Below are 24,733 nucleotides of genomic sequence, written 5' to 3'. Positions count from 1 at the left end.
ACACTGCAAGCTTCAAAGAAATATTTAACTAATATGACTGAATACCAGTAATCATGTGTGTGAACTCATGAATGATGATTATAAAAGACAAATGAGAGTACACTCTCAAGTTGTTGATTGCCTTTCCAAAGATGAATGAGGGATGATCAAATGGGAATTAGTGAGAATAAATATTGTATGGAATAATAGGCAATAGATAATCCCAAGGCAGACATATGTTTGTGAATGTTGGAGTGTGACTGATTTACTGGAAACACACTTTGATAATTTTTCTCAGTCTTCAATTTTTGCTTTATCTTTTCTTTCTTTTGAATCTTTTCGTCTTCTATAAGCTTTTTCTTCAGTTGGTGTCTGTTCCATCTTCATTCTTACTTGCAGTTTTTCCTCTTCATTTTTTAACTTACTGATAACCTTGCCTCTCATTTCTAAATTATTAAATACATATTTACCCTGTGATCTAAATCTTCAGAAACCCATTTCTGTCATTTGAAAGATACAAATCATGTAACAAACAGCACACAAAAACTTTTTTGTCAATAGTATAGTGTTGAAGTCCTGGTATGACTTTTTCTCTAAGTTCTGATAACTTCTTTTTTACATTTTTCCTCAGATGACTACTTTATCTCAAGGACAATATTATAAGAAGGATAGATTTCTACTGACCATATGGAGGAGATACCGAGTAACAGACAAGTACAACAAAAACACTGGTGTACATTCAGGTTTTTGGTGAAAAGGCCTTCTTCTAAAGTAGAAAACACAAATAATTTCAAGCAAGCACAAGTCGCACACACGTGATCACTGTCTCTGGCCACTGAAGCCAGACTGCAATTACCGTCTGGCCTCAGTGGCCAGAGACAGTGGTCATGTGTGTGTGAGTTGTGTTTGTGTGAATGTGTGTGCATTTTCTTCTTTAGAAGAAGGACTTTTGGCTAAAAGCTTAAATGTATAGCAGCCTTTTTGCTGTAACTGTGTTCAACTCAGTGTCTCCTCTATAAGGTGAGTAGTAATCTATCATTTTCATAATATTATCACTACTGCATCCTAAATTTCATTATTTGATTTTTATTTTATCCCAATGGTGTTACATGTTTTCAGGTTCAAGTTGGGGGTTTGAAATGGATCATTCAACAAGGCAGCTTCATTTTCTTCATCCCATGAAACAGCTGGCTCTTGCATTGTGGCGTGGAACAATTATTGCATTGTGGCGTGGAACATTATTGCATTGGTACAGAAAACTGGTACCAAACAAAACTAGTGGTCGATACCCAAACCAAGCAGAAGAGCCTTAGAAAATCAAACAACATCCACCAAATTTCAATGTTACCACAACACAGTGCAATAAATGTCTTCCACTGTATATCTTACAGGTAAACACAGAAATGTCTGACTGCCCCTTAAGATCATGATTTATGTTTGAGTTTAGTGCTTCCCTAATATTTCCACTTTACAGTATCAAAAATGAGGCATTGGTCTCACATGCATTATATGCAGTCTTCCTGACAGGACAAATGGGAACTATGGCACTGGCTCCTTTTTAACTAGCTCGGCACTCTATTGATTCTTTCTGACAGAAAAAGAATATACAGTGTTGATGCACGGTGTGTGAACTTGGACATTTACCCATTAGTGGCATTTCATTGTGATTTTCCTATCACTCTGACAAACCATGTCTTTTGTGAGAAAAAATATTGCTTAATACTAGACTAGTTCTGTCTCTTCTAACATCTTCCTTCTTTTGGTAGGTGAAGGAACCTAATGTGCTGCATGTTAGTGATATTATTGCTTCTGTTGATGTATATCTGTTGTCACAACTTAAGCAAAAGTTTTTTTCTGTCATAATGTAACTAGAAGGCCTTTCAGTACAGCTGAAGAAAGGGGTAAAATCAAATAACATTGTGTAAGAAGACCTGAACTTACAGAATGCCTTGCAAACAGCAATATTTTCCAGTAGCGCTACAAGAGGTACAACAAAAATTCCAGATCCAAGGTTGGAACACATGTCACCAAATGAATATGTGACTGTGGAATTTCCTGTCTCCAATGTCACAGTAAATGGTGGCAAGTGAAAAGCTGGAAGTCCAGGAGGTATGGGACCTAAAGAGAAAGGAAATTCACATATTAGTCTAAGTCATATGCAGTTTTATTAGTGCTGCAGAACTGAGTAGCAAGTTTTCTTGTTTCACAAAGTTTCTAAATGATTAATGAATTTAGAAACAAACCTATTAAGTTAAGAGGTGCATCTCCTGAGAGTGATAGCTGATATCCTATGACACCACATATAATCACTAGGATAGCATTGCGAGAAGTCCCAACAAGCCAAATAGCTTTATTTAGAATCCTATGGGTAGTTGTCTTCTTTTCATCTTCTTTTGGTCCTATTTTAAAATTCGCCAATACCTGTAACAACCAAATTTGTCTATGAATGCAATTACTGTAAAGCACTAAAATAAGAATCTAAGAGTTCAGTTTGTTCATCTACATCCTGCCTTATGCTTTGTTCAGATGCCTTCTGTAACAGTGTGCACAATAAAAACGTCATTGCAATGGCAAGGGGCAGTGCACCACTGGCAGTGTGCCATGAGACACTGCAGCCTGGACAGTCATTCTCCCATGTCTGTCTGCAGCATGTACTTCAGGATGGTTGAAGATCATTTAGCAGTGATTTTCTCATTAGTTTAAAGTAAATGTGGCAAGTATTATTTGATGAACTGAAAGCAATAGTTTTCTGAGCAGAAAACTGTGCTGCATTGTTATTAGTGGGGGAAAAATATGTTTTCTGAATATGTGAATTATTTAGGAATAAAGGAGATGACTCACCAAAAGGGAGAAGCTGTGCATCATCGATAGGTACACATTTTTATGAGCAATAAAACAGACAGTAATCTTGAGGAACTCATTAATCACATACTCTCAGATGTGGTTAATTGGTTCAAGGTGAATGGTCTCTCATTAAATTCCAGTAAGACCAGTTTTATTCAGTTCTGTACAAAAACAGAAAAAGAGAGAGAGATAAGTGTGACATGTGGTAATCAGCCAATAGAAAGAATGGAAACTATGAAATTTCTTGGAGTGCACTTTGACAAGAAAATGAACTGGTCTTCACATATTATAGATCTCTGTAAGAGGCTCAGCTCAGCTACATATGCTTTACGGGTTGTCACTACATGTGTTGAACCTAACACTGCAAAAGTGGCATACTATGGCTATTTTCACTCACCCATTGAATATGGCATTATTATTGGGGGCAACCAGCCATTATCAAGGAAAGTGTTCATTGCACAGAAGCGAGCTTTAAGAAATACATGTGGAGTGCGCCCAAGAGGCTCGTGTAGAAATAACTTTCGAAAACTTAAAAAATATACACAACTACATGCCAATACATTTTTTCTCTCATGTGTTTTGTTTCTAAAAATATAGAGATATTTCAACCAAACAGTAATTATCATGAGCATAACACACAGAGGAAGAATGACATACACAGCAAGCATAGATATTTGAGCTTGGCACAAAAGGGTGTCCACTACACTGGAACAAAATTCTTCAATGCTCTTCCTTCTGAAATAAAGACAGAGATTCACAACAAGCGTAAGTTTAAGAAAGCACTAAAAATATTTCTGTTATAAAAAGCTTTTTACAGTCTAGATGAATTTTTAACCAAATAAATTGTAAAATTTTAATATTATATAATACAAGTTGACGTAATGCCACTAATAATGTTATTTAACTTGAGCTCTGTATCTGTGTGTGCTCTGTATCTGTTTTCTGTAGTGCTTTAATGTATTTTCTTTTTACTGTATTGCTGCTCAAAGAATTCACTGTATAAATTTTTATATAATTATGTACTCAAATGTCTGTACATGCTATAAGATTATCATATTGTAGTGTGCGGCTCGTGGTCTTGCGGTAGCGTTCTCACTTCCCGCGGCACGGGGTCCCGAGTTCGATTCCCGGTGGGGTCAGGGATTTTCTCTGCCTCGAGATGACTGGGTGTTGTGTGTCTTTCATCATCATTTCATCCTCATTCACTTGCAAGTCGCCGTAGTGGCCTTAAAGAACTTGTGGAGCAGCGGCCGAACCGCCCCGCGAGGGCTGTCCTGGCCACCAATGCCATACGCTCATTATTATTATTCATTATCATATTGTATTTGTAAAAAACTGACTCGTTCCACATCCTTGTGAACCCAACACAGTTTGACCTATGGAACATGAAATAAATCAAATCAAATCAAGCAAAAGGTACAGAGCTTGGCTAACTTTCGGAGTGCACTTCCTTTTTCACGCTAGTGGGAAAAACGTGCACACAAACACTCACTCACTCACTCTCTCTCTCTCTCTCTCTCTCTCTCTCTCTCTCTCTCTCTCTCTTCTCTCTCTCTCTCTCTCTCACACACACACACACACACACACACACAATCTCTCTCTCACACACACACACACACACACACACACACACACACACAAACACAAACAGATTCCTGGCTCGTTGCATTGTGCTCAGTTAACTGGAAGTTCATTTCTGGCCCATGGTGAGTATATTGTGGAGGGTGGGGGTGTGGTTTAGGGTGGGGTGAGGTGAGGGATGGAAGGAGGGATGGGTTGGTGGGAAGCATATAGCAGCTTGTGGGAGAATGGGGAGTTGTCTGTGGGTTAGCTAGGAGTGCAGGTAGAGGGGGCAGGTGTCAGACGGCTGGGCATGTGTCCTAGCCTATGAAATCACGTACCTAGCCATCTGTCACCTGTCCCCTCTACCCGCAACCCTATCTAGCCCACAGACAGCTCACAGCTCCCCACTTTCCCATGAGCTGCTAGACACTTCTCCACAACCCCCTCCCTGCCTTCCGCCACTCTCCATCCCTCACTGCACCCCACACCCTCACCCCTCACCAGAACACTCATTGTGGGCCAGGAAAGAGCTGACAGTTGGCTGAGCACAATATAGGGAGACAGGTGTGTGTGTGTGTGTGTGTGTGTGTGTGTGTGTGTGTGTGTGTGTGTGTTTTTTTTTTTTTTTTTTTTTTTTTCCTACAAGCTTGAAAAGGAAGTGTATTCCGAAAGCTAGACAAGCTCTTTAGGGTTTGTTTGTGTGCCTATTGATGATGCAGCACTTCTGTCTTTCAGTCAGTCATCCCCTTTATTCCTAAACAATTCATAATTCTCAACCAGAACTTTTCTGAAAATTTTGAATGGTATCTGCAACTCTGTGATACTATTGTTAATAAGGCTACATTTCTTTTTTACATGCAAAATGAAAGTATTGTCATCTTATGCTATTTAATAAAAACATTTTTAACACATTGCCTGCCATGGTATAGTTTGGTTACCGACCTCTTGGGGCCATTTACTTTTTTTCAATATCCTGCTTTAGTTTGCTTCAAGTAAACTTGATAAGTACAAATAAAGTGAAAATATGGCATTTTTGAACCTTTTTTTAATTTCTTTTATGTGAGTTACAAATGATTCACATGGCCCCAGAGTGAAGGTACCAGGTGTGTCATTTGCTATGTCACTAATAATTTTAGGTATGTACTCCTGTCAGTTTTTCATTCCACAGCATTATGTGTGTACAGTTCCATTAATGCTTTCCTGCATTGTTCCTATGGTCTTTATTCATGTTGTTTGCTGCGTAACAAAGTGATATTGTGGCAGAAGAAAATGTGTCATAGAAGTTATGAAGATGAACAAAGGCATCTACAGCAGCTTTTAGTTGAAGTAATGGACATAAATGATGAAGATTCTGTGTCTTTATTTGGTGATAGCTCAGACAAATTTTTACCAGAGGAGACTGGAAGCAAAACGGGTAGTTCTGATGATAGAATCACATCAGTGAAGGTAGGAAGAAGAGTTTTATGTCCACATTCAGTCAAATAACCAGACTACACAGCTGTAAAAACCAGGCAACAAAGCATCTCTAACCATGTTAGTGCCATAACTATTGCAGAAGATTCAGCTTCAATTGAAGTAAGTGTAATATCAGAAAGTTGTGAAGATGAAGATGACACACTTAGAACAAATTCTAAAGAGATTGTCTGGGGGCCCGTTACGTATAAAAATATGAAAAACTTTATATTTATTCATTCCCGTTCTGGTGTAAATGCTTCTGTTGCACTAACTCTCAAAGGCAAGACACCATATGATTTCTTTGAATATTTTGTAACTGATGAAATTTTAGAATATGTGACTCAGCAAACTAATTTGCACATGTAATTTGTACGTGGGAGCAGCCAGTCATAGGTGTACAGTGTGCTACGAAAAAATGAACAATGAATTTGGACTAGAGCAAGCTGTCAAGAAATGCAAACAAACTGCATGGCAATGTAAGACTTGTGACTCATTTTTGCATAGAGTATTTTTTCATAAAACACAGTAATAATAATAATAATAATAATTGTATTGACTTTAAGCCATTACAGCAATAGACAAAGTCATACATATAATACAATACAGTACAGTCCATGCTATAGAAGGACAGAATTGTTAAGAACTTTACAGTTTAATATCACAGGTCATGAAATCCTTTACATTGTAGAATGGGTTTACAACTAACCAGTCATAAAGTGTTTGTTTGTATTGTTGCTCTGGTAAATTTTGTATACCTTGTGGAAGTTTGTTAAATAATTTGTGGCCCATAAGTTCATAACTGTTAACTGATTTTGACAGTCTGTGGTAGGGCGTATAGATAGAGCTGTTTGTCCTAGTGCTGTAACAATGTATATTTGCTCTGCGTTTTACTTTAGGTAAGTTCTTTTTTGTGCAGATTAAAACATAATAAATATATAGGTTTATTACTGTCATGATTTTTTGTTGAGTAAACAAAGGTTTACAATGAGCCTTGTATGGTGCTTACAGGTGTTAGAGAAACAAAGTGAAATGACCCAAATTTTTCAGTTTCATTGTTGTTGCAGTTAGAGTTGAAGAATGTAAATAAAACTGTATGTGATTTGCAATCTGCTGTGTAAGTAATATGTCAAACTAAATAATAAAAAGAAGAAAAGTCCAATACGACTGAGCCATGTGAGTTATATATAACTCACAAATTCAAATGTCAATAACTACTCTTCAGCTCTTGAAAACTGTAAACCATGAACATGATTTGTTACTGGGGCCATAACCTACTATAACACTGAGTCACAGTACGCTCCTGTGAGTTACAATTGCACCACAAAGCTTTAAATGGAAAAATGTCCGTGAATTATATTTACTTCACATGGCCCGAAGAGAACACTTCCTGTGAGTTATATTTAAGTCACGTGGCAGTCAATGTGTTAAAGAATATTACCATCCACATGATCCCTATGTGAGTGATATGTAGGAGATTGTAGTATATTCCTAGAGTCATCATTTAAAGCAAGTTCTTGAAACTATGTTAACAGACTTTCTCAAGACAGTTTACATCTGTCTTCAAGAGTCTGCCAGTTCAGTTCCTTCAGTATCAGTATGATACTCTCCCATGTATTAAACAAACCTGTGACCTTTTGTACTGCCCTTCTCTGTATTCATTCAATATCCCCTTTTAGTCCTATTTGGTACTGGTCCTGCGCTTGAGCAGTTTTCTAGAACCAGTTGCATGAGTGATTTGTAAGCAAGCTCCATTGTAGACTGATTGCATTTCCCCAGTATTCTACCAATAAACTGAAGTCTACCACCTGCTTTACCCATGACTGAGTCTGTGTGATCATTCCATTTCATATCCTAAGAAGGTGTTACACCCACGTACTTGTATGAGTTGGTTGGTTTCAACAATCACTTATTGATGTTACAGTCATTGGATACTATGTTTTTTCATTTTGTGAAGTGCACATTTCTGAACATTGAGAGCAAGTTTTCAATCTTTGCACCACTTTGAAATCTTATTAAGATCTGACTGAATATTTATGCAGCTTCTTTCAGATAGTACTTCATTGTAGGTAATTCCATCACCTGCAAAATGCCTGATGTTACTATTAATATTGTTTGCATGGTCACTAATACAAAACATGAACAGCTAGGGTCCCAAACACTTCCCTGGTGCACACCCAAGTTATTTCTACAGCTGACAATGACTCTCCATCCATCATAATACAGTGTGTCCTCCCCACCAAGAAGTCCTCAATCCACTCACATGTTTCAGGTAATACCCCATATGATGATACTTTTCACAATAAGCATAGGTGTGATTCTGAGTCAAATGCTTTTTCAGAAATCAAGAAATACTGCATCAACCTAATTGCATTGATCCAAAGCTTTCAGTATGTCATGTGAGAAAAGTGCAAGTCGGGTTTCACATGATCTATGTTTTCGAAAACCATGCTGCTTGGCATTGAGGAGGTAATTCTGTTCATGATACCTCATTATGTTTGAGCTCAGTATATGTCCTAAGATTCCGTAAGAAATTGATGTCGAGGATATCGGACGGTAGTTTTGTCGATCACTTTTGCTATCTGTCTTGTAGACTAGTGTGATCTGTGCTTTCCTCCAAGGACTGGGCATGATTTTTTGTTCAGAGTATCTACCATAGATTATAGATAGGAGAGGGGCTAATTCAGCTGCAAATACAGTATAGAATCTGATAGGGATTCCACTGGACCCTGGAGCGTTGTTCAATTTTAGTGATTTAAGCTGTTTCTCGACACCACTAACACTAATACTTTTTTCACTCTTCTTTTCAGTGGTACAAGTATTAAATTTGGGAAATTCTCCTGGGTTTTACTTTGTAAAGGAATTTTTGAAAACAGACTTAAGCATTTCAGCTTTTGCTTTGCTAGCCTCAATTTCAGTTTCTGTTTCGCTCACTAGGGAATGGATACTAACTTTGGTGCCACTAACAGTCTATACCAGGATTTCTTTGAGTGCTGTGGAAGATCATTTGACAAAATTCTGCTATGGTAGTCATTGAAAGCATCACACATTGCTCTCTTGACAGCTTATTGTGTTTCATTCAGTATTTCTTTATCTATAGCCTTTTGTTTTACACATATTATGCAGTAATCTCTGTTTCTTTAGAAGTTTATTTACAGTGACTGTAAATCTTGGATGTTCCCTTCCATTATGGCCCATTCCACTGGATACATATCTATCCAATGCATGTTCAATTATTCTCTTAAACTTGAACCATAGTTCCTCTACATGCTCCTGTGTCGTGCTGAAAGTTTCAAGTTCCTCACTGAGATATGACACTACTGATTTTTTATCTGCTTTATTGAACTTCTGCTTGTTTTAGTTGTCCTTTGTACTTTGGTTATCATTATTGCCACAACTGTGTCTTGGTCACTGATATCAGTTTCAATGTGGGCATCCTCAAAGAGGTCAGGTCTATTTGTTGCCATTAGATCCACTATATTTCCATCAGGAGTGGGGTTCCTAAGTATCTATCCTCAGCAGTCTTCAGAGAAGGTATTTAGTAACTTTTCACAGGATGTCTTATCATTCCCGCCACTTACAAAGCTATAATTTCCCAGTTCATTTTTGGATGATTAAAATCTCCACCGATGATTACAGTATAATTGGGGAACTTACACACAAGTAACTTTTCAGTTATATCAGGAGATGAGTCTGGCGGCCAATAGAAGGATCCAATTATCATTTTATGCATACCTCTGGTACTAAGTCTTGCCCAAAAAATCTCACTTGCAGCTTTTTGTCTACTGCGACTAGTACACCATCTCCATTTCCCATTTGCCTATCCTTTCAATATATACTTAAATTTTCTCCAAAAATCTCACTACTATCAATTTTATGTTTCAACCAGCTTCCTGTAAGTACTATTATGGGAGCTCCAATGAATTTCATGAGCACATCAAACTCTGGCACTTTATGAATACTTTGTCAGTTTACCATTAAGATTTTAATAATCTTGCCTGTGAGAGGTATTTCTTTCATTCTGGGCTTCCGGTAGCTACATTTACCTGGATTTGATGGAGAGTCACATAATCTAAAAAAAAAAACCTTGTGTGCACCCCACACACAGTTAGCTAACTGAATAGCAGGCACTGATGCGTTGCACACATCTGACCTGCTTAGGGGGACCCTACAATTCTCAAGTCTATGGTGCAAATCCAGGGAGTCACAGCTTAACTTGCCACAGAATTTTCAAAGTCTCTGGTTCAGTCCTTCCTCTTGACTCAGAAACAAAGGGCCATGACCACTTCTGGATACAATGCTGAAAATTGTGAGCTTCATTGAATCTCCATGCGCAAGGCTGGTGTTCTCAACCTTCTCTGCCAGTAGCTGGAATGACCCAAGTATGACCTCAGAGCGCAGACGACAGGCATCATTCGTTGCAATGTGTGCCACAATCTGCAGTTGGTTGTACCCTGTTCCCTCAATGGCTGCTTGTATGTTGAATAATGCCCCCATGCATACACACTGAGTGCACCTCATGTCCTTTCCTGTCCCTTGCCGCCATTTCCACAAGGGGTACCAACATTCACAGTACAGTTGTACTACCTGCAATTGATAGCCCCCTATTCTGTTGTGTTTACCTCCTCTTGACACTGGACAAAACAGGTAAAGTCAGTCCAACTGGCTCAGTTTCAGTGAGAGACAGCACGTCAAACTAGTTGGTTAGAGGGACTGGTACATCACTTAAATTCCTCCTTGGTCCCTGCCCATCCTGTTCAGGATGACTAGATCTACCATTAGACATGCCACTGACAATCAGGTGGACGAGTAATGACAGATCCTGTACTTCCTGCAGAGGAGAGAGGATCCACAGGAGAGGATAGTACATGAGGTACCTCTGGTACCAGTATCACATGTATGTGACTCTCGGGAGCTCTTCCAACACACTGGTTCACAGCAACTGCCAATTGTTTGATAGTAGGCAGGGCAATATCCAGCTGGTTACAAAGATCAACCAATTCATCCCATGTTCGTGAACAGCATTTACAGTGGGGCTGCCATTTGGCTGGTGCAGTGTATTGCAAGACAGTGAACAAATACCTTTAAATTAATCCTGCTGATTATCTTTTAATCTGTTGAGCTAAAAAGTTGCTAATTTCCTGTAAGAATTGAAGCAAATATACATAACGAGATTTCTATTAAGGCAACACAAAAACCTGTGGTAAAAACAATTGGTTTCCTAAAATGTTTTGAGGTTGTTATAGTTGTTAGCAAACTCAAAACCAGAGTTAATTTACGATAAATGCAGATAATATGCAGGGTTACTCCTCCTTAGGGGAAAACTAGATGTAACACAAAATATCTGCTACAGTAACTAAATCAGAAATGCCAATTTATTATAAATTGCTTGTAGATTATGCAAAGGACAATGGTGGCTTCCAAAAATTCTTGAAAATGCACGTTTATTTGCATTGGCATTCAATGAATTTCAGGGATGATTTATTCTGAAGGACTGTGAACCACAAACACTGATTTGCTACAAAATAAATTATGTGCCCAAAATACTTAATGCCAGTAACTTACGAAAATATAGCTCTTTAAGAGTCCAAAAATTCTTGGAAATAATCTATTTCTAATGTAATTGTACAATGAAATTAGAGAAAGATTTTTGGAACGAGGGTAGGTCTACTCTACTCAAAAATTTTAAAGGAGCACAATTAAGTTTAAGCCTGTAATTGACAATAGCAGTGTGGGTTTATCGCAGCACTCACGAATGCTGGAAATTTGACAATATATCACAATACAAATGGGCACTGATGTAATTGATGAAAGCTTATGCAGAAGCAACACGAACAGTCAAATATACGAATCTAGAACTTCAAATCGGCTGCATGAATCTTTTAGTCTGCTTTCACAGTGGCACCAACAATGGCTGTCAGACACTGTCCCCAGAGGTTGGCCAATAACATTGGCCAACTGAGTGGTCAAAGTGTGTCCAATCTCCTTCATCAGTTTTTGGCAGGGTCAAGGAGGTCAGGTTAGATTAGATCAGAATCTGTTCTATGTATGAAGTAGATTAGATTTTAACCTATTAGGGTGGGGTTGACACTACAGCACCTCTGCACTATACTAGTGCTGCATAGTGGCTTCTGTATTAAAGAGACGCTGAATGCATGTGAATGATCTTTCCTGACTCATAAAGAATGCCGCTAGTATTATACACTCTGTCCTTAGCCCTCAGAATAAAAAGACAAGTTTTATGAATATATGAGATGAAGGGAGAAACTTTCTGTTACACACTCAAGACAATTCATGGTGACCTTGAAAAGTAACTTATAAACACTCTGTTTCACTGTATTTATTTAAGGTGTGCAGAAGTCCATCAATTAACCTTCAATGACTGCCATTAAGCACACAAGTGAAAGACAAGCACAAACTGTAGGATAAGATATTCTGTAAAACTAATGTGCTTAAAATTCGAAATACGTACTGTACACCACATTTGCAAACCACTTCATATTAACAGAATCACTACCCTACTGGCATAAAACCCAGTAAGCAGTAATGATAATTTTCCAACGATATGCCACCCTTTTTACTTGAACAAATTATTTTTGAGTTTATAAACTATGCCTAAAATTTCCAATAAAGATTTTGCATATTTGAGATTTTAAATAAATCTACTGTTTCAGTCCACAGATTATGAACTATAACCTGATTACGATATTTTCATCCTCAGGGTGGCATAAACTCACTCTTTCTTGGACTAAACTTGTCAGTTTCTCTTGTTCCATATTTTGTGTGCAAGAATGTTGGTCAATTTGACTGAAGAAAACAAACTGATTTGAATTACACAAATTGTCATCCAAAGCCTATTCGTTCGGGAGATAAGATTGTCTATTGTGTGACCACACATGTAGTGGCATACTGATTTGAGAAGATTGGCCATCTGTAGCTGATGTCAGTCAGCAATGGAATTCACTGACTGCAGCCTAACACACGGTCTCACACAAAGAAAAATTCTGTAGTTGGCTTTTATATGTAAATAAACGTGCATATTGCACAGATTTTTTTACTTGGCTGATTCTGTGCACACTTCTATACTGGTGTGCCAAAGAACAATATTGCAGTGTGAATTTGTCTCGGTCAAAATCACCAAAATGTGCAGCACCAACGAAGCATGTCTTCTGCCTGTCGCAGCTGACAATTCTGATTTTAGCTATTATACCAAATTATCTAATATAAATATGAAATAAATATGAAATAAATTTACTTCTTACTTATTTTTGTATTCAAATTATAGGAAAATTGCTTTCACATGACATAGAGAATTATTTTTTCACTCATCTCTTAGCATTTTTCCAGTGGTGAGACACATTTGGGCTATAGTATAAATGTTTGTATTTAAAACTTCATTATTTTTTTACTACCTAAGTTTTAGTTGGGAAGTCCATTTTCCAGTACACAACTCATTCATCATTTTCTTTGGGCCTTTGTTCCACTTCAACGCGGGGTCGGCCTAATTACTATGGATTTAGTGATGTTTGAGTCAGAGGTGGCCAAATGCCTTTCCCGTCGCCACCCTGTACCCCCCCGGGATGGAATTAGTGTACCCCAGCTGTCTGCGCCTAGGGTAAGCCATGAAATAGTGCGAGCATTTTTTCAAATGTCTGCGAGTTGTGTAACTGAGGCGGGACATGGGGACCAGCCCAGTATTCACCTAAACCACATCCAGGCTGGCTGGTACAATGACCCTCATCATTAATCCGCCAGTTGGATTCGATCCAGGGCCAGTGCACCTACCCAAGTCCAGGAAGAAGCGCATCAGCGCCCTCGGCTAATCTGGGGGGCTTTCCAGTACACAACTGATTCTGGTAAATGGCCTACAACCCAAAACCAAAGTCATACAAAAATAATGAAGTTCTGTGAAACAAGGCAAAAAATTGCATTTCATAGAGAACCAACACCGAATAAGTTAAAATAATAGTCTGAGGTTTTCCAACAGCAGAATCACACTACAATTCCTGTTACTTAATCACAAGGTAACAACTCACCCTCATCAATAACAGCACAACAATGCAGACAGCACCCAAAATACTATCATAGAGTTTTGTGTTATGCATGTTCTGGAAAAGACTTCCCCATACTTCGATGAAAGTATTGCCTTCTGCTGTGATTCCCAACAAATCCTTCATCTGAGAAGTTACAATCATGAGAGCAGCTGCTGATGTAAAACCTGATGACACTGGACCAGATATGAAGTCAATCAGGAAACCTACAAAAATAAAATGAAAGAATGTTTTAATCCACTGCTGATCCAGAATTCTGTTTTCATATTAAGGATGGGTGAATGTTACATATTTTACTATATTATTTATGTTATATTGTTATAGCACAATATCTTTGTTACCCTTACATCTCAGCTGCCTATGAGAAGATAAAAATGTAATTCTGTATAGCACTGTTCAATGGGATATTATTTTATTGTTCAGCCATCTAATTCTGAAAAGCTTTCTTTATTCACACTTATTAGACACTTTTCTTTGCAAAGGGTGAATTTATTATGAGTTCATAATCTTTCCAGATGGCTGGAATCATTTTGTTATTGAAGTCTATAGTCAAATTGATCTATGATAGGGTACAGGCACAGAGAAGTATGTTAGTGGTAGTGTCGCCTCCATATTTTCTAAAAATTGTGCTGGTTTTGTGACTACACACTTTTCAAATTCCCAACTGTTCAATCTAGAAGAAACAACAACAAGGACATGTTTGTATCTGACATTAAGTCCCAATAATGAAATTTTACCTGAGGTATTTGTTTTGTTTTTGTGTTAACATACACACTCCTACTAGATGAATGAGGTGAAACATACAGAGCTTTGGAGAAATACAGAGTATTTTTTGGTAGCTCATGTGTTTCATGCATGTTTTCCACACACATTTCCAGACATACATATACATGAGAAAAAGTCCAAAACATGAAATTGCACTACATCATAAAACTGAAGCTAAAGTAAAGCGAAAATATGATAAAAACTGAAAAAGTAGCCCACATCACATGAAGTGGATGGATGTTACACAAATTCTTTATAGTCATATAGTGAAGTAGTTCTGAGAAAAGGTTCCATCATTAGAATGGCCACTGGTGAAGATATAATAGACAAATACAAATGTGGTTTCTTTTGAAAAAAATTCAAATTATAAGGGTCTGTTACAGGTTGTGAATGCAGATGTTTGACGTTCAGTGTGAATTTTTTTGTCTAGCATGCCAAGAGAAACCATTTACAAAGTGTAGCATGTTTCAGGGGTTAAATATGCCTCAGTTCTGTTTCAAATGTCTCACTTTTAATCATTCTCTGCTGAACACAATGATTGATTCAGAAGTTCCTTCCATGAGAGATCACTAAACAAAAAATATTTAAAATTTTACTAATAGCTCTTCTGTGTGTCTATTTAGAAGGCATTTTTCACATCAAATGAGGTCTAAAATTTTCTCATACTTACATTGTCATGCTTTTTGTAAGAGATGCACATAGTTTTATCTCTGTTGCCAAGGAAGCTTTCCTCTAGGACTGGTGAATGTTATGGTCTCACATTTGAAGAAGCAGGGACGACTTTGGTACATGTAGTTGACAAAAACTGGTAAACTGAATGTTACAAGCCTCCAGGGATCCATTAAAATTTCAGTCTATCTCTCAGACATCCCTCATTTCTATAGAGACAAACAACCAGATGTGTTCTTACACCTCATACCATGTTTCCTATGTTTTTAGCAGGACCTCAAGCAGGAAACATTGTAGGAATGCCTGTCACAAATTTTCAATCCAGTGTAGTCAAATAATGCACTTTTGGACAATTTAAAATGATGTTTGCCGGAGAATTTTGATGAAATTTCCATATCACTGTTCCAGTTCAATTTGTCACAGAAGAAAATGTGTAATGCAGCATGTTTAAGATGAAGGTCACTGACTAATGTAACACAGATTAGGAATAATTTTACCTGAGAAACATTGTTATGTAGTTGAATATTAATATCATTAAGGATTTGGAAACTCTTTAGACTTCACCTTTGAGTGCGAATGTTACACTTTGAGGAAAGAATGGGGAAGGAGACAATTAAAACACTTAGGAACTAGGCTTTTTCAGGTCATTTTTCCCTTGGTGCAAAACATATAGATCAAGAGCAGCAAATTTATTGCAAATGGTATTAACTGTGTGTGAGCCATGGTTCAAATTTTCAAAACCTTGTCTGCTAAATGGACAGATCTATTTGCATGGTTGGCACATAAGGAAGCTGTGTTTTCAGTACCTTTCCTTCTCACTGGGAGGGTTATGTTTCTTGCAGATATTATAGGTGAGTTGCTATTTTCCCAAAGACAGGTATGATATCTTTCCAAAACTTGCAAGGTGTTAAATGAGCCAGTGTAGCATGTCTGTTCTACACACTGTTCAGCAGTATGAAAGACATAGTATGCGTAGCTGTAAAATGTGAAGTAACAATCAGATTAATGACAAGGAACTTTAGCTTCAATGACCACCAGCTTTGAGCATTGTAAGGTTGGCCACTATTACGCAACATGAAACTACAAACAGTACCATGCGAGTATGCATCTTGAGCCATAACAGGTGCAGTTTCACGAAGAATACTAGCCCTCCATTTACAGCAAAATACTTGGTGCTTATAAGTGACATGATCCATCGGCTACAGCATGAATATGATAAACAATTACTCTAGTTGTTACAAGCACGATTGGTCTCATAGTTCTTCTATCATCATGTCTTGAGGATTTATTAGACATTTCCTGTTTGAATTATTTCACCAGTAACACTTCTTTATACTACTTTCATTGTGCTTACCACAGTGCAAGTTATTGTACTTTAATGTTAATGGGAGATATGTCATTTGGAGGAATCATACAAATGTTTTATTTTATGCCATTCAGCAATAAAAATTATGTAGTACACCACCCCTTCAGGTTTTTTATAGTTTATTTATAATCATGTACATAATATGCATCCAAATACCAATTGGAGTCTTGTCCATTATCTGATATATGTTTTCTGAATTAATCTTGCATTTTTAGTTCTTGTGATGAAATGTGCATTAAACATAGGAAACTGTGTTTAAATATGGTACAAAAGTAAACATATTACAAGTCAGTCTTTTACCACAATCTTTCTTTGGCATTCACATTCCTTGGTTTTGCTAGTCACAACCGACCTTTCAACCTAACCTAGACCTCAAGTGACACTAAAATCAGTCTGTCATCGCAGCCAGTTTCAGGGGGAAAGGGAGGTGCAGCACTGCCTTTCACTGTGCATAGCTACAATATTAAAAAATGGGCACTGTAACTTTTAAGATGTTTCCTTGTGAAGAATATAATTGTTACTTTTTAATCCAATCTATTGTCAGTGCACACCAATTTCAGTTTACTATGCAGCCCAATAGCCTCTTGTTGATTATCAGGAATAATCACACTCAATAGAATCACAGAGTTCCTCATCTGATCAGTAGGAGTTGGGTCGAAGCTTCCAATGACAGGAGACAGAGAAAAATAATTCTCAGCATAGTAATTTATGCTAAACTGAATAAATAAATTCACAGTCTGCACACAATAAGGGTTGGAGTGTGACTTAAAGTGACAGTGTCCAATAGAGCAAAATCTATAGCATCAGCATGGATTGTCATGCAGTTAGCACAGTACAGAATACTGTCAGATATAAATGTTACAATGTTTATACTTCTTAATATTTTGAATGTTAACCTTTGTGACACATTACTGTGATTTCTGTCTATCTGATCATTCATGCATTTACATTGCAATGAAACATCAAAAGAAAAAATGAAGCAGATCTGCTTACCAAGTCCCAGGATCCCCATGATGACCTGGATGGCTCCAGTGAGGAAGCAAAGAAGCACAGCATGCTCGGGACCCATGCCACGCACTGACTGGAATGTCAGCAGAGAGATGACAGCAGAAGGGCCCATGGGTACATCCTTGCAACTGCCAAACAACATGTACAGGAAGCAGCCCATGAAAGAGCCATACAGCCCATACTGGAACATACGAAAAGATGATGGTTGCTCTGCAAGCGCATGTTGTTGTGGAATATAATGTCTTCATCAGTTGCCAATAAGAATGCAAAAAGAAATAACTATAAAATGGGAATAAATTGTCATAAATGGATGGCTTCAACTCGTAGAGAAAATAAGCGACTCAGTTTATAACTGCTGCTTTTAGTGTAGTATAAATTCAGATTTGCACACATAAAATAAAATCTGCTGATGGCATTGTAAGCAAAGAGTTTACACCAGTCAGTTTCACTGTGATACATTCCCCAGAACTGAAATGTATGCAAAATTTCATTTGCTCTCAGCAGAAAATTGCTCCTAGATAACCAGAATGTTTATTCTAGAGAAGAATTCACAGTATTTTGTAAACTGATAACTCCATTATTTATGTGTACTTTGTGGTGTCTATAATTCAATGAAATTCACCTAGACATCAAGAATCAGCAGCTTTTATTGTACAGAATTCGTATTGTACTGTTAATATTGCATAGTACAGATTTTTGTATAGAGAAATGGAGATTACAGTTGTAAAATGTTTTTATGTTGCATTTCTATAAATGTAATACAATTTTCTTTTTAAAAGAAGTTTTAACGTGAACTATCAACTCGTGTACTGTGTTTTGTTCTCTACACCTGAGGCAGTGCTTTGATGTCTTGACTGAATTTTCTAATATTCAGAACTACGAAGGAGCTGCCTATGTTTTAATTTGGAAAAAATTTTCAATAGCCAAGATTGAATAAATTAGTCTTTATTGTTGACAAATGATTTTGACAGTTGTAACTGCCATTTTCCTGTCTCAAAAAATTTTTGTTAAAAAGTGTAGTTCATTTGTGAATTCATACTTCATGTCATTATAGTGGATAAAATATAGCACTTTATACATACATTTCCTCCCCCCATGAACCATAGACCTTGCCGTTGGTGGGGAGGCTTGCATGCCTCAGCGATACAGATAGCCGTACCGTAGGTGCAACCACAACGGAGGGGTATCTGTTGAGAGGCCAGACAAACGTGTGGCAGCAAATGGCTGAAAGCAAGGGGAAACTACGGCCGTAATTTTTCCCGAGGGCATGCAGCTTTACTGTATTTGCCTGGAGAGCTGCATCAAACCAGTCTCAGGACTGAAGACAACAACGACAACATACATTTGTCAAAAATAAAACCTTTCCACCTCTGACTATATGCTTTGGGGTAGTTGGATCCACGAAGTATGCAACATGTTAAGGAAATGTAAATCAATGTACAAATGTGAATTTTACAGTATATCATACATTTGGAAGAATAACATGCCTCTGTGAGTGATATGTATGTGAACATGACCATTTGCACAAGATGTTTTCTAACTGTAGATACTATTATTTTTGACAAATCTAAGTATAACATGTTGTATTTTATCCACCAAAATGACAACATGGTATGAAGTACAAACTTACAATGGAATACATTTTACAACAAAAATTTTTTGAAGGCGGAGGATGACAGGTACAATTGTCAAAAACAGTTGTCAACAATAAAGACTTCTTTTGATGACTCGTTCATCAATGTATTTAGTTTGAACATACCATATGTCTTGCTTCTTTAAAACACATTGAATGATAATTATAGATGGGCAGTACTTTCTTTTATGGTTAATAAAGAATTACAAGCTTAAATGTTGTACAGCAAAAAATTTTAAGAAGTTGCTTTTCAAATATCAAAAATTAGAAAAAAAAATGTATTCTATGATTTGGATAATTGTCTGTATAATTTCATTGTAAACATGTATATGGATTTAAATCTGTGCCTAGGCTTTACATGAAACTCTGTGCTTCAATTTGTTACTACTGTAGTGTCAATTTGTTACTACTGTAGTGCCATCTGGTGGCTAATTTATTTATTTATTTATTTATTTAGTGCCCATATTATCACATTCATGATATTGGACTTGTCAAAGTAAAGAACAGTATAAAATATTACATATTTACATCATGTACAAGAACTTATCATAGGTATCAACACATCTTTATAACAAAAACATTATTCTGTTTACGTACATACAGATAGAAGAAAAGCTTGTGAAACCCCTTGGTTGATTTTACTAAAACTATTAAATACCAGTACTTTAGTTAACTAGGCGTAGTAACATACAGCACAGAAGCTAGGTGCATAATTACATACATACATGGATGAAAGAAGTTTGGTTTTATCTAGGTATGGTTGATAATTATGAATTTTTGTTTAGAGAGTTATGAAGTAGATACAGATTCAAGCAAAATTCCAGGTATTCATTAATGCTGTAGAAGCTGTTGTTTATTAGTAGATTTTTTAGTTCTTTTTTGAATGTATTTTTTTGGTGCTATCTGGAAATACACTGTACAGAACTTTTGGTTTGTAAACAGCACTGTCCTGATATATTGATTTTTGTGCACATCGGTATGAAAGTCTTATCTGTTCCTTCTTTGATAATTCAAAGCTGAAACTTGATGGTTTTTAATGAAGCATATGCTTTCAAATATAAATATAGATGGTAAAATCATGATTTTTAATTCCTTAAAGATACCTCTACATGGTGCTCTGTGAGCAGCATCACTTATTAATTGTAAAGCTTTCTTTTGGAGCTTAAAAGACTGCTTTGCAAAAGAGGTATTTCCCCAGAACACTATTCCACACTTCAGGAGACTACGCATGTATCCGTAATAATAACTCAACACTGTTTTGGTATTGCAGCAATCTTTAAGCACTCTTAATATGTAACAGTACTTGCTTAATTTTTTGTTAAGCATTTCTACATGTTTTTCCCATCTTAGATGTTCATCCACCCATAATCCTAAAAATTTTATGTGATTCTTTTGCTGAATTTGGCTATTCAATAATGTGAATTTTACATTTGTCCTATTTTTGTTCCTTATATGGTTGAAGTTCATCCATACAGTTTTCTTGTCATTGACAACTAGACAATTATCTTTAAACCATTTTTCTGCCACTTCTGCTGTTTTGTCAATTTTTTTGCTGCATCTCATAATCATTCTTCCCTTTTATGATGAAGCTGGTATCATCAGCAAATAATACGGTATTAGCTGTTGAAAACTGTTGAGGTAGGTCGTTAATAAAAAACAAGAATAACGATGGTCCCAATACGGAGCCCAGGGGCATCCCATAATTAACTTTTTTATATTCAGAATGGTACACATTTCCATCCTGAGAAATTTGTACTCTTTGTTTCCTATCAGTTAAATATGTTTTGAACCACTTGTAGGAAACACCACAGACGACATAATTATACAGTTTTAACAGCAGTAGATTATGATTTCTAAGATCAAATGCTTTGGAAAGGTCCAGAAACAACCCACAGATCAGTTCCTTGTTCTCAATAACTTTGTAAAGAAGTTTTAGGGAACTAAAGAGAGCTGTTTCTGTAGATTTGCCTTTTCTGAAACCATTCTGTGCATTTACAAGAATTTTATTTTTGTTTAGGAAGTCTAGCAATCTGTTATACAATTGTAATATCTACCATGTTTACTACCCAGTCTCAGTCTGTATGCATATTTTAAGCAAACATGAGCACGTATATTCGGTACATTGTGTATGATATTTTATATAATGGTTGTTTTACCTTTGATATGCCGATATACTATGCCATTCATGTTCTTGGATTGTCTGTTTATTATGCGACACAAATTAGTGTACACATGGACAAGATGCTTTGTATAGTGCATGAGGAATGTTATGGATTCATATAATGTTCAAAATGTTTTGTAGATATCTTACACCCAGTTTTTGTGTTTACGCTGTCTATGCTTTACAGATCTGAAGATGACAACATAGTTTTGCTTAAATTGGCAGTCTGAATAAATGCTTTAAGAAGTGATTGTGGCATTTTGAAGTTTGTTACTTCTATTTTCCTATCAGTGTAGATCACCCCAACAATGGGATAATGTCAAGCATATACTGTGAAAAATATCTTCCAGCTGCTGACAATTCAGACAATATACAAAAAAGCAGCTAGCACTTTCCAGTATGACTCATAGTTTAAAGTCATCCCCTCATCCGGGAAAATCAAGTTTACATCCCACATGTGAAGCAGTCGTGGTGCATGGAACAAGCTGTGATTCCATGTGTAATTCTTCTCGAGAGGTGTGGAATGAAAGGAGGGTTTATGTGGAAGACTTAAACAACTTCTTTGGAAGTCTAGCTATGTGGACAGGCATGCAGAAAAGTGCTTTTTATATTTTTGTAGCTCAGAGTGCTACGTGGAGGAAACTGGAAACTTTTAGAACTAGTGGATTTCGAATTGTTCATCTGTGTGTCCAGCCCATTGAGTCTCGCCTCAATGGAAGCTTCTTTGATATTCCTTGCAACTCTCCTCAACTGCTTTAATAGTCTGACTTGCATAAAACATGTGACATTCTTATGGAATGTGATACACACCTGCTTTTGGAGAACTGGACTGTCTTTTACATTACAAAGAAAACTTTCTATTCTTGTTGATAACAGCAAAAACCCTAGTTTCCATGTTTTTGTAGGAGACTAACAATCTTTTCAGAGACTGGGCAGATAAACAATTCTTGGCATATCTTTTTGTTTATAATTCTCATCATCTTCCTCAGGTGTTGTTTATTTTGACTGCCACACCCACTCAGTTTGTTGATCTGAGCACCCATAACACTATTTGCACATGTTATAATTCTTTGAAAAGCCTGTTGTTGTCTGACAGCATTTGAGCTGAACTCTGTGGACCAGAATCTTTCACTTGGAACTTCTTTGTGACACATGGCTTGAGGCCTGGGTACATGGGTTTTCTATATACACTGAGACACAAGGAATTCCCTTGTTGGAGCTTTGCCTGAATCTGAGCTCGTCCACTTTGTAGGCGTGTAATGACTCAAAGACAAAACACCTGCTGACATTATAATGTCTTATGGAAATTAAAGGACTTATTCTTATAAAACTGACCTTAAAATAATTATCTCATTTATATGCATATTTTTAAAGTTACTTTCATCTGATTTTTTAATTAATTTCTAACACAAATATTATTTTAATCAATCATACTGGATCCAGCTGTAACATAATATTGCAACAATATTTAGGAGATTAAATTCACATACATTGTGTCTCTTTGTAGCTCAAATAACAAACATTCATCACTGTTGCTACCCGTAGCCTCCTTTTCATGCCAACAGTGCCCCCCTTTTCCGTCTCACAGGCTCTTGAGGAATGAAAATGCCCTCCTCCCCTCCTGCACACACTCTCCACCCCTCTCACACTACCCTTCCCTCCCCTCCCCTCCCCTCCCCTCCCCTCCCCTCCCCTCCCCTCCCCTCCCCTCCCCTCCCAATGAGATGCTAAAGCTGAGGTTGAGGACCACTGCATTAAGGTATCAAATTTTGATCAGAGCATTTACATTGTGCACAGGTGTGGGAAGGGGGGGGGTGAGGGAGGGAGGGAGGACTGGCTGATTGGTATGGGGGGAGATGTAGAAATGTATACCTAGAGGAGAACAGCCAGAAAAACATTCAGATGGAACAGTGTTGCTCGGACAGCAGCAGTACCTGGGCTGGAAGACCTGCGATGCTGGCATAGGCGAGCGACTGGGGGATGACAGTGAGTCCAACAGTGATTCCAGCCACCAGATCTCCCACGGCATCCTCCACGGAGTAGCGCGGTAGCCATGACAGCACGGGCAACCTCTTGAGCAGTGTCTTCCGTGAGAATGCCCTCTTCAGCCGCATGCGCATCCTGTGGCGTAGGGAGTTTTCCGGATCGAGTGAAGTCACTGTACAGTCAAAATGATTATGATGGTAACTGCTGCCATTAAGCAAAAAGTTGCAACTGTTGCACAGTTGTGGAACTGTTTATAACCGTACGATGTCCAGTATATGTCTCTTACATAAAACTTACAGAGGAAGCATTATAATATATGGTGACTACACCTTACACTGAAAATGAGTGATGGACCATTTTAATTTCCTATTCTACTGATTTTAGCATTATGATTTTGAAATTTTTCAGAATGCAGTTCACATAAAAATACAGGGTTCTGTAAGAGATTAAAGTAATCACACACCCAAATTAAACTCCAGTTAATTACTTAGCACCAAATCCTTCATAGACAGAACAACATTCTTGCAGATAACAGGCTATTATGCTTGATGCAGAGACACTTGTCAAATGTTTTCTTTATAAATGCACACACCAAAACATATAAATGTGCATGCTATGTGTACAAATTTTTTTGTTAAGACTAATTCCCAGTTCTAAGATTTTGTGAAACAATTCTCATTGATCAAAGCCAAATGACAGAATTGCTAATCTCCTTATTCCCAGTGGATAAGCCCATTGTCCTAATTGCAGTTTGTTGTTGGTATATGGCTAGAAAGAAACTTGTACTGCACACAAATTTCACAACCATTTTGAAATATTGCCCTTTAGGCACTTATTTGCAGCTCGCCAGGATTGGTTTGGAAAGTACTGAGGCTTATGTGATGCATGTGCCACCATTATCAGTAGGCAGCAAATATACTGTGCTGAAAAACTGCTAACTTGGTGAGAATATGAAATGCACAAAAAACGTAAGTGTGTGTGTGTGTGTGTGTGTGTGTGTGTGTGTGTGTTAAAGTTCTGCATTTAACAAACTTGCCACACAAAATGCCCATACCTACATCTGTCTACATGTACATACATACTCCACAAGCAACCACATGGTGCATGGCAGAGGGTACCTTGCACCACTACAAATCATTTCCTTTCCTGTTCCATTCGCAAATAGAGTAAGGTAAAACGGCTGTGTGAAGGCCTCCCTACAAAGCCTAATTCCTCTCATCTTTGTGCTCCTTTCACAGAATATAAGCAGGTGGCAG

At 37.3% G+C, this 24,733-nt stretch overlaps 1 protein-coding gene across 1 annotated transcript in view; it reads right to left on the bottom strand.

The window, feature by feature from the left end:
• LOC124596622 (sodium-independent sulfate anion transporter-like) overlaps positions 1-23,611 on the bottom strand; it is a 66,929-nt gene extending 43,318 nt beyond the window's left edge. The window contains exons 1-5 of the mRNA XM_047135848.1: positions 23,426-23,611; positions 17,683-17,878; positions 13,875-14,095; positions 2,223-2,400; positions 1,921-2,097 (exon numbers count right to left, since the gene is read on the bottom strand). Of these exons, the coding sequence (XP_046991804.1) occupies positions 1,921-2,097; positions 2,223-2,400; positions 13,875-14,095; positions 17,683-17,878; positions 23,426-23,611 (958 nt within the window). The remainder of the gene's footprint in view (positions 1-1,920; positions 2,098-2,222; positions 2,401-13,874; positions 14,096-17,682; positions 17,879-23,425) is intronic.
• Positions 23,612-24,733: the final 1,122 nt, after the last annotated feature.

Source organism: Schistocerca americana, chromosome 2 (genome assembly GCF_021461395.2).
Source record: "Schistocerca americana isolate TAMUIC-IGC-003095 chromosome 2, iqSchAmer2.1, whole genome shotgun sequence".
NCBI lineage: Eukaryota > Metazoa > Arthropoda > Insecta > Orthoptera > Acrididae > Schistocerca > Schistocerca americana.
This window is presented reverse-complemented; position numbering and strand designations above follow the sequence as displayed.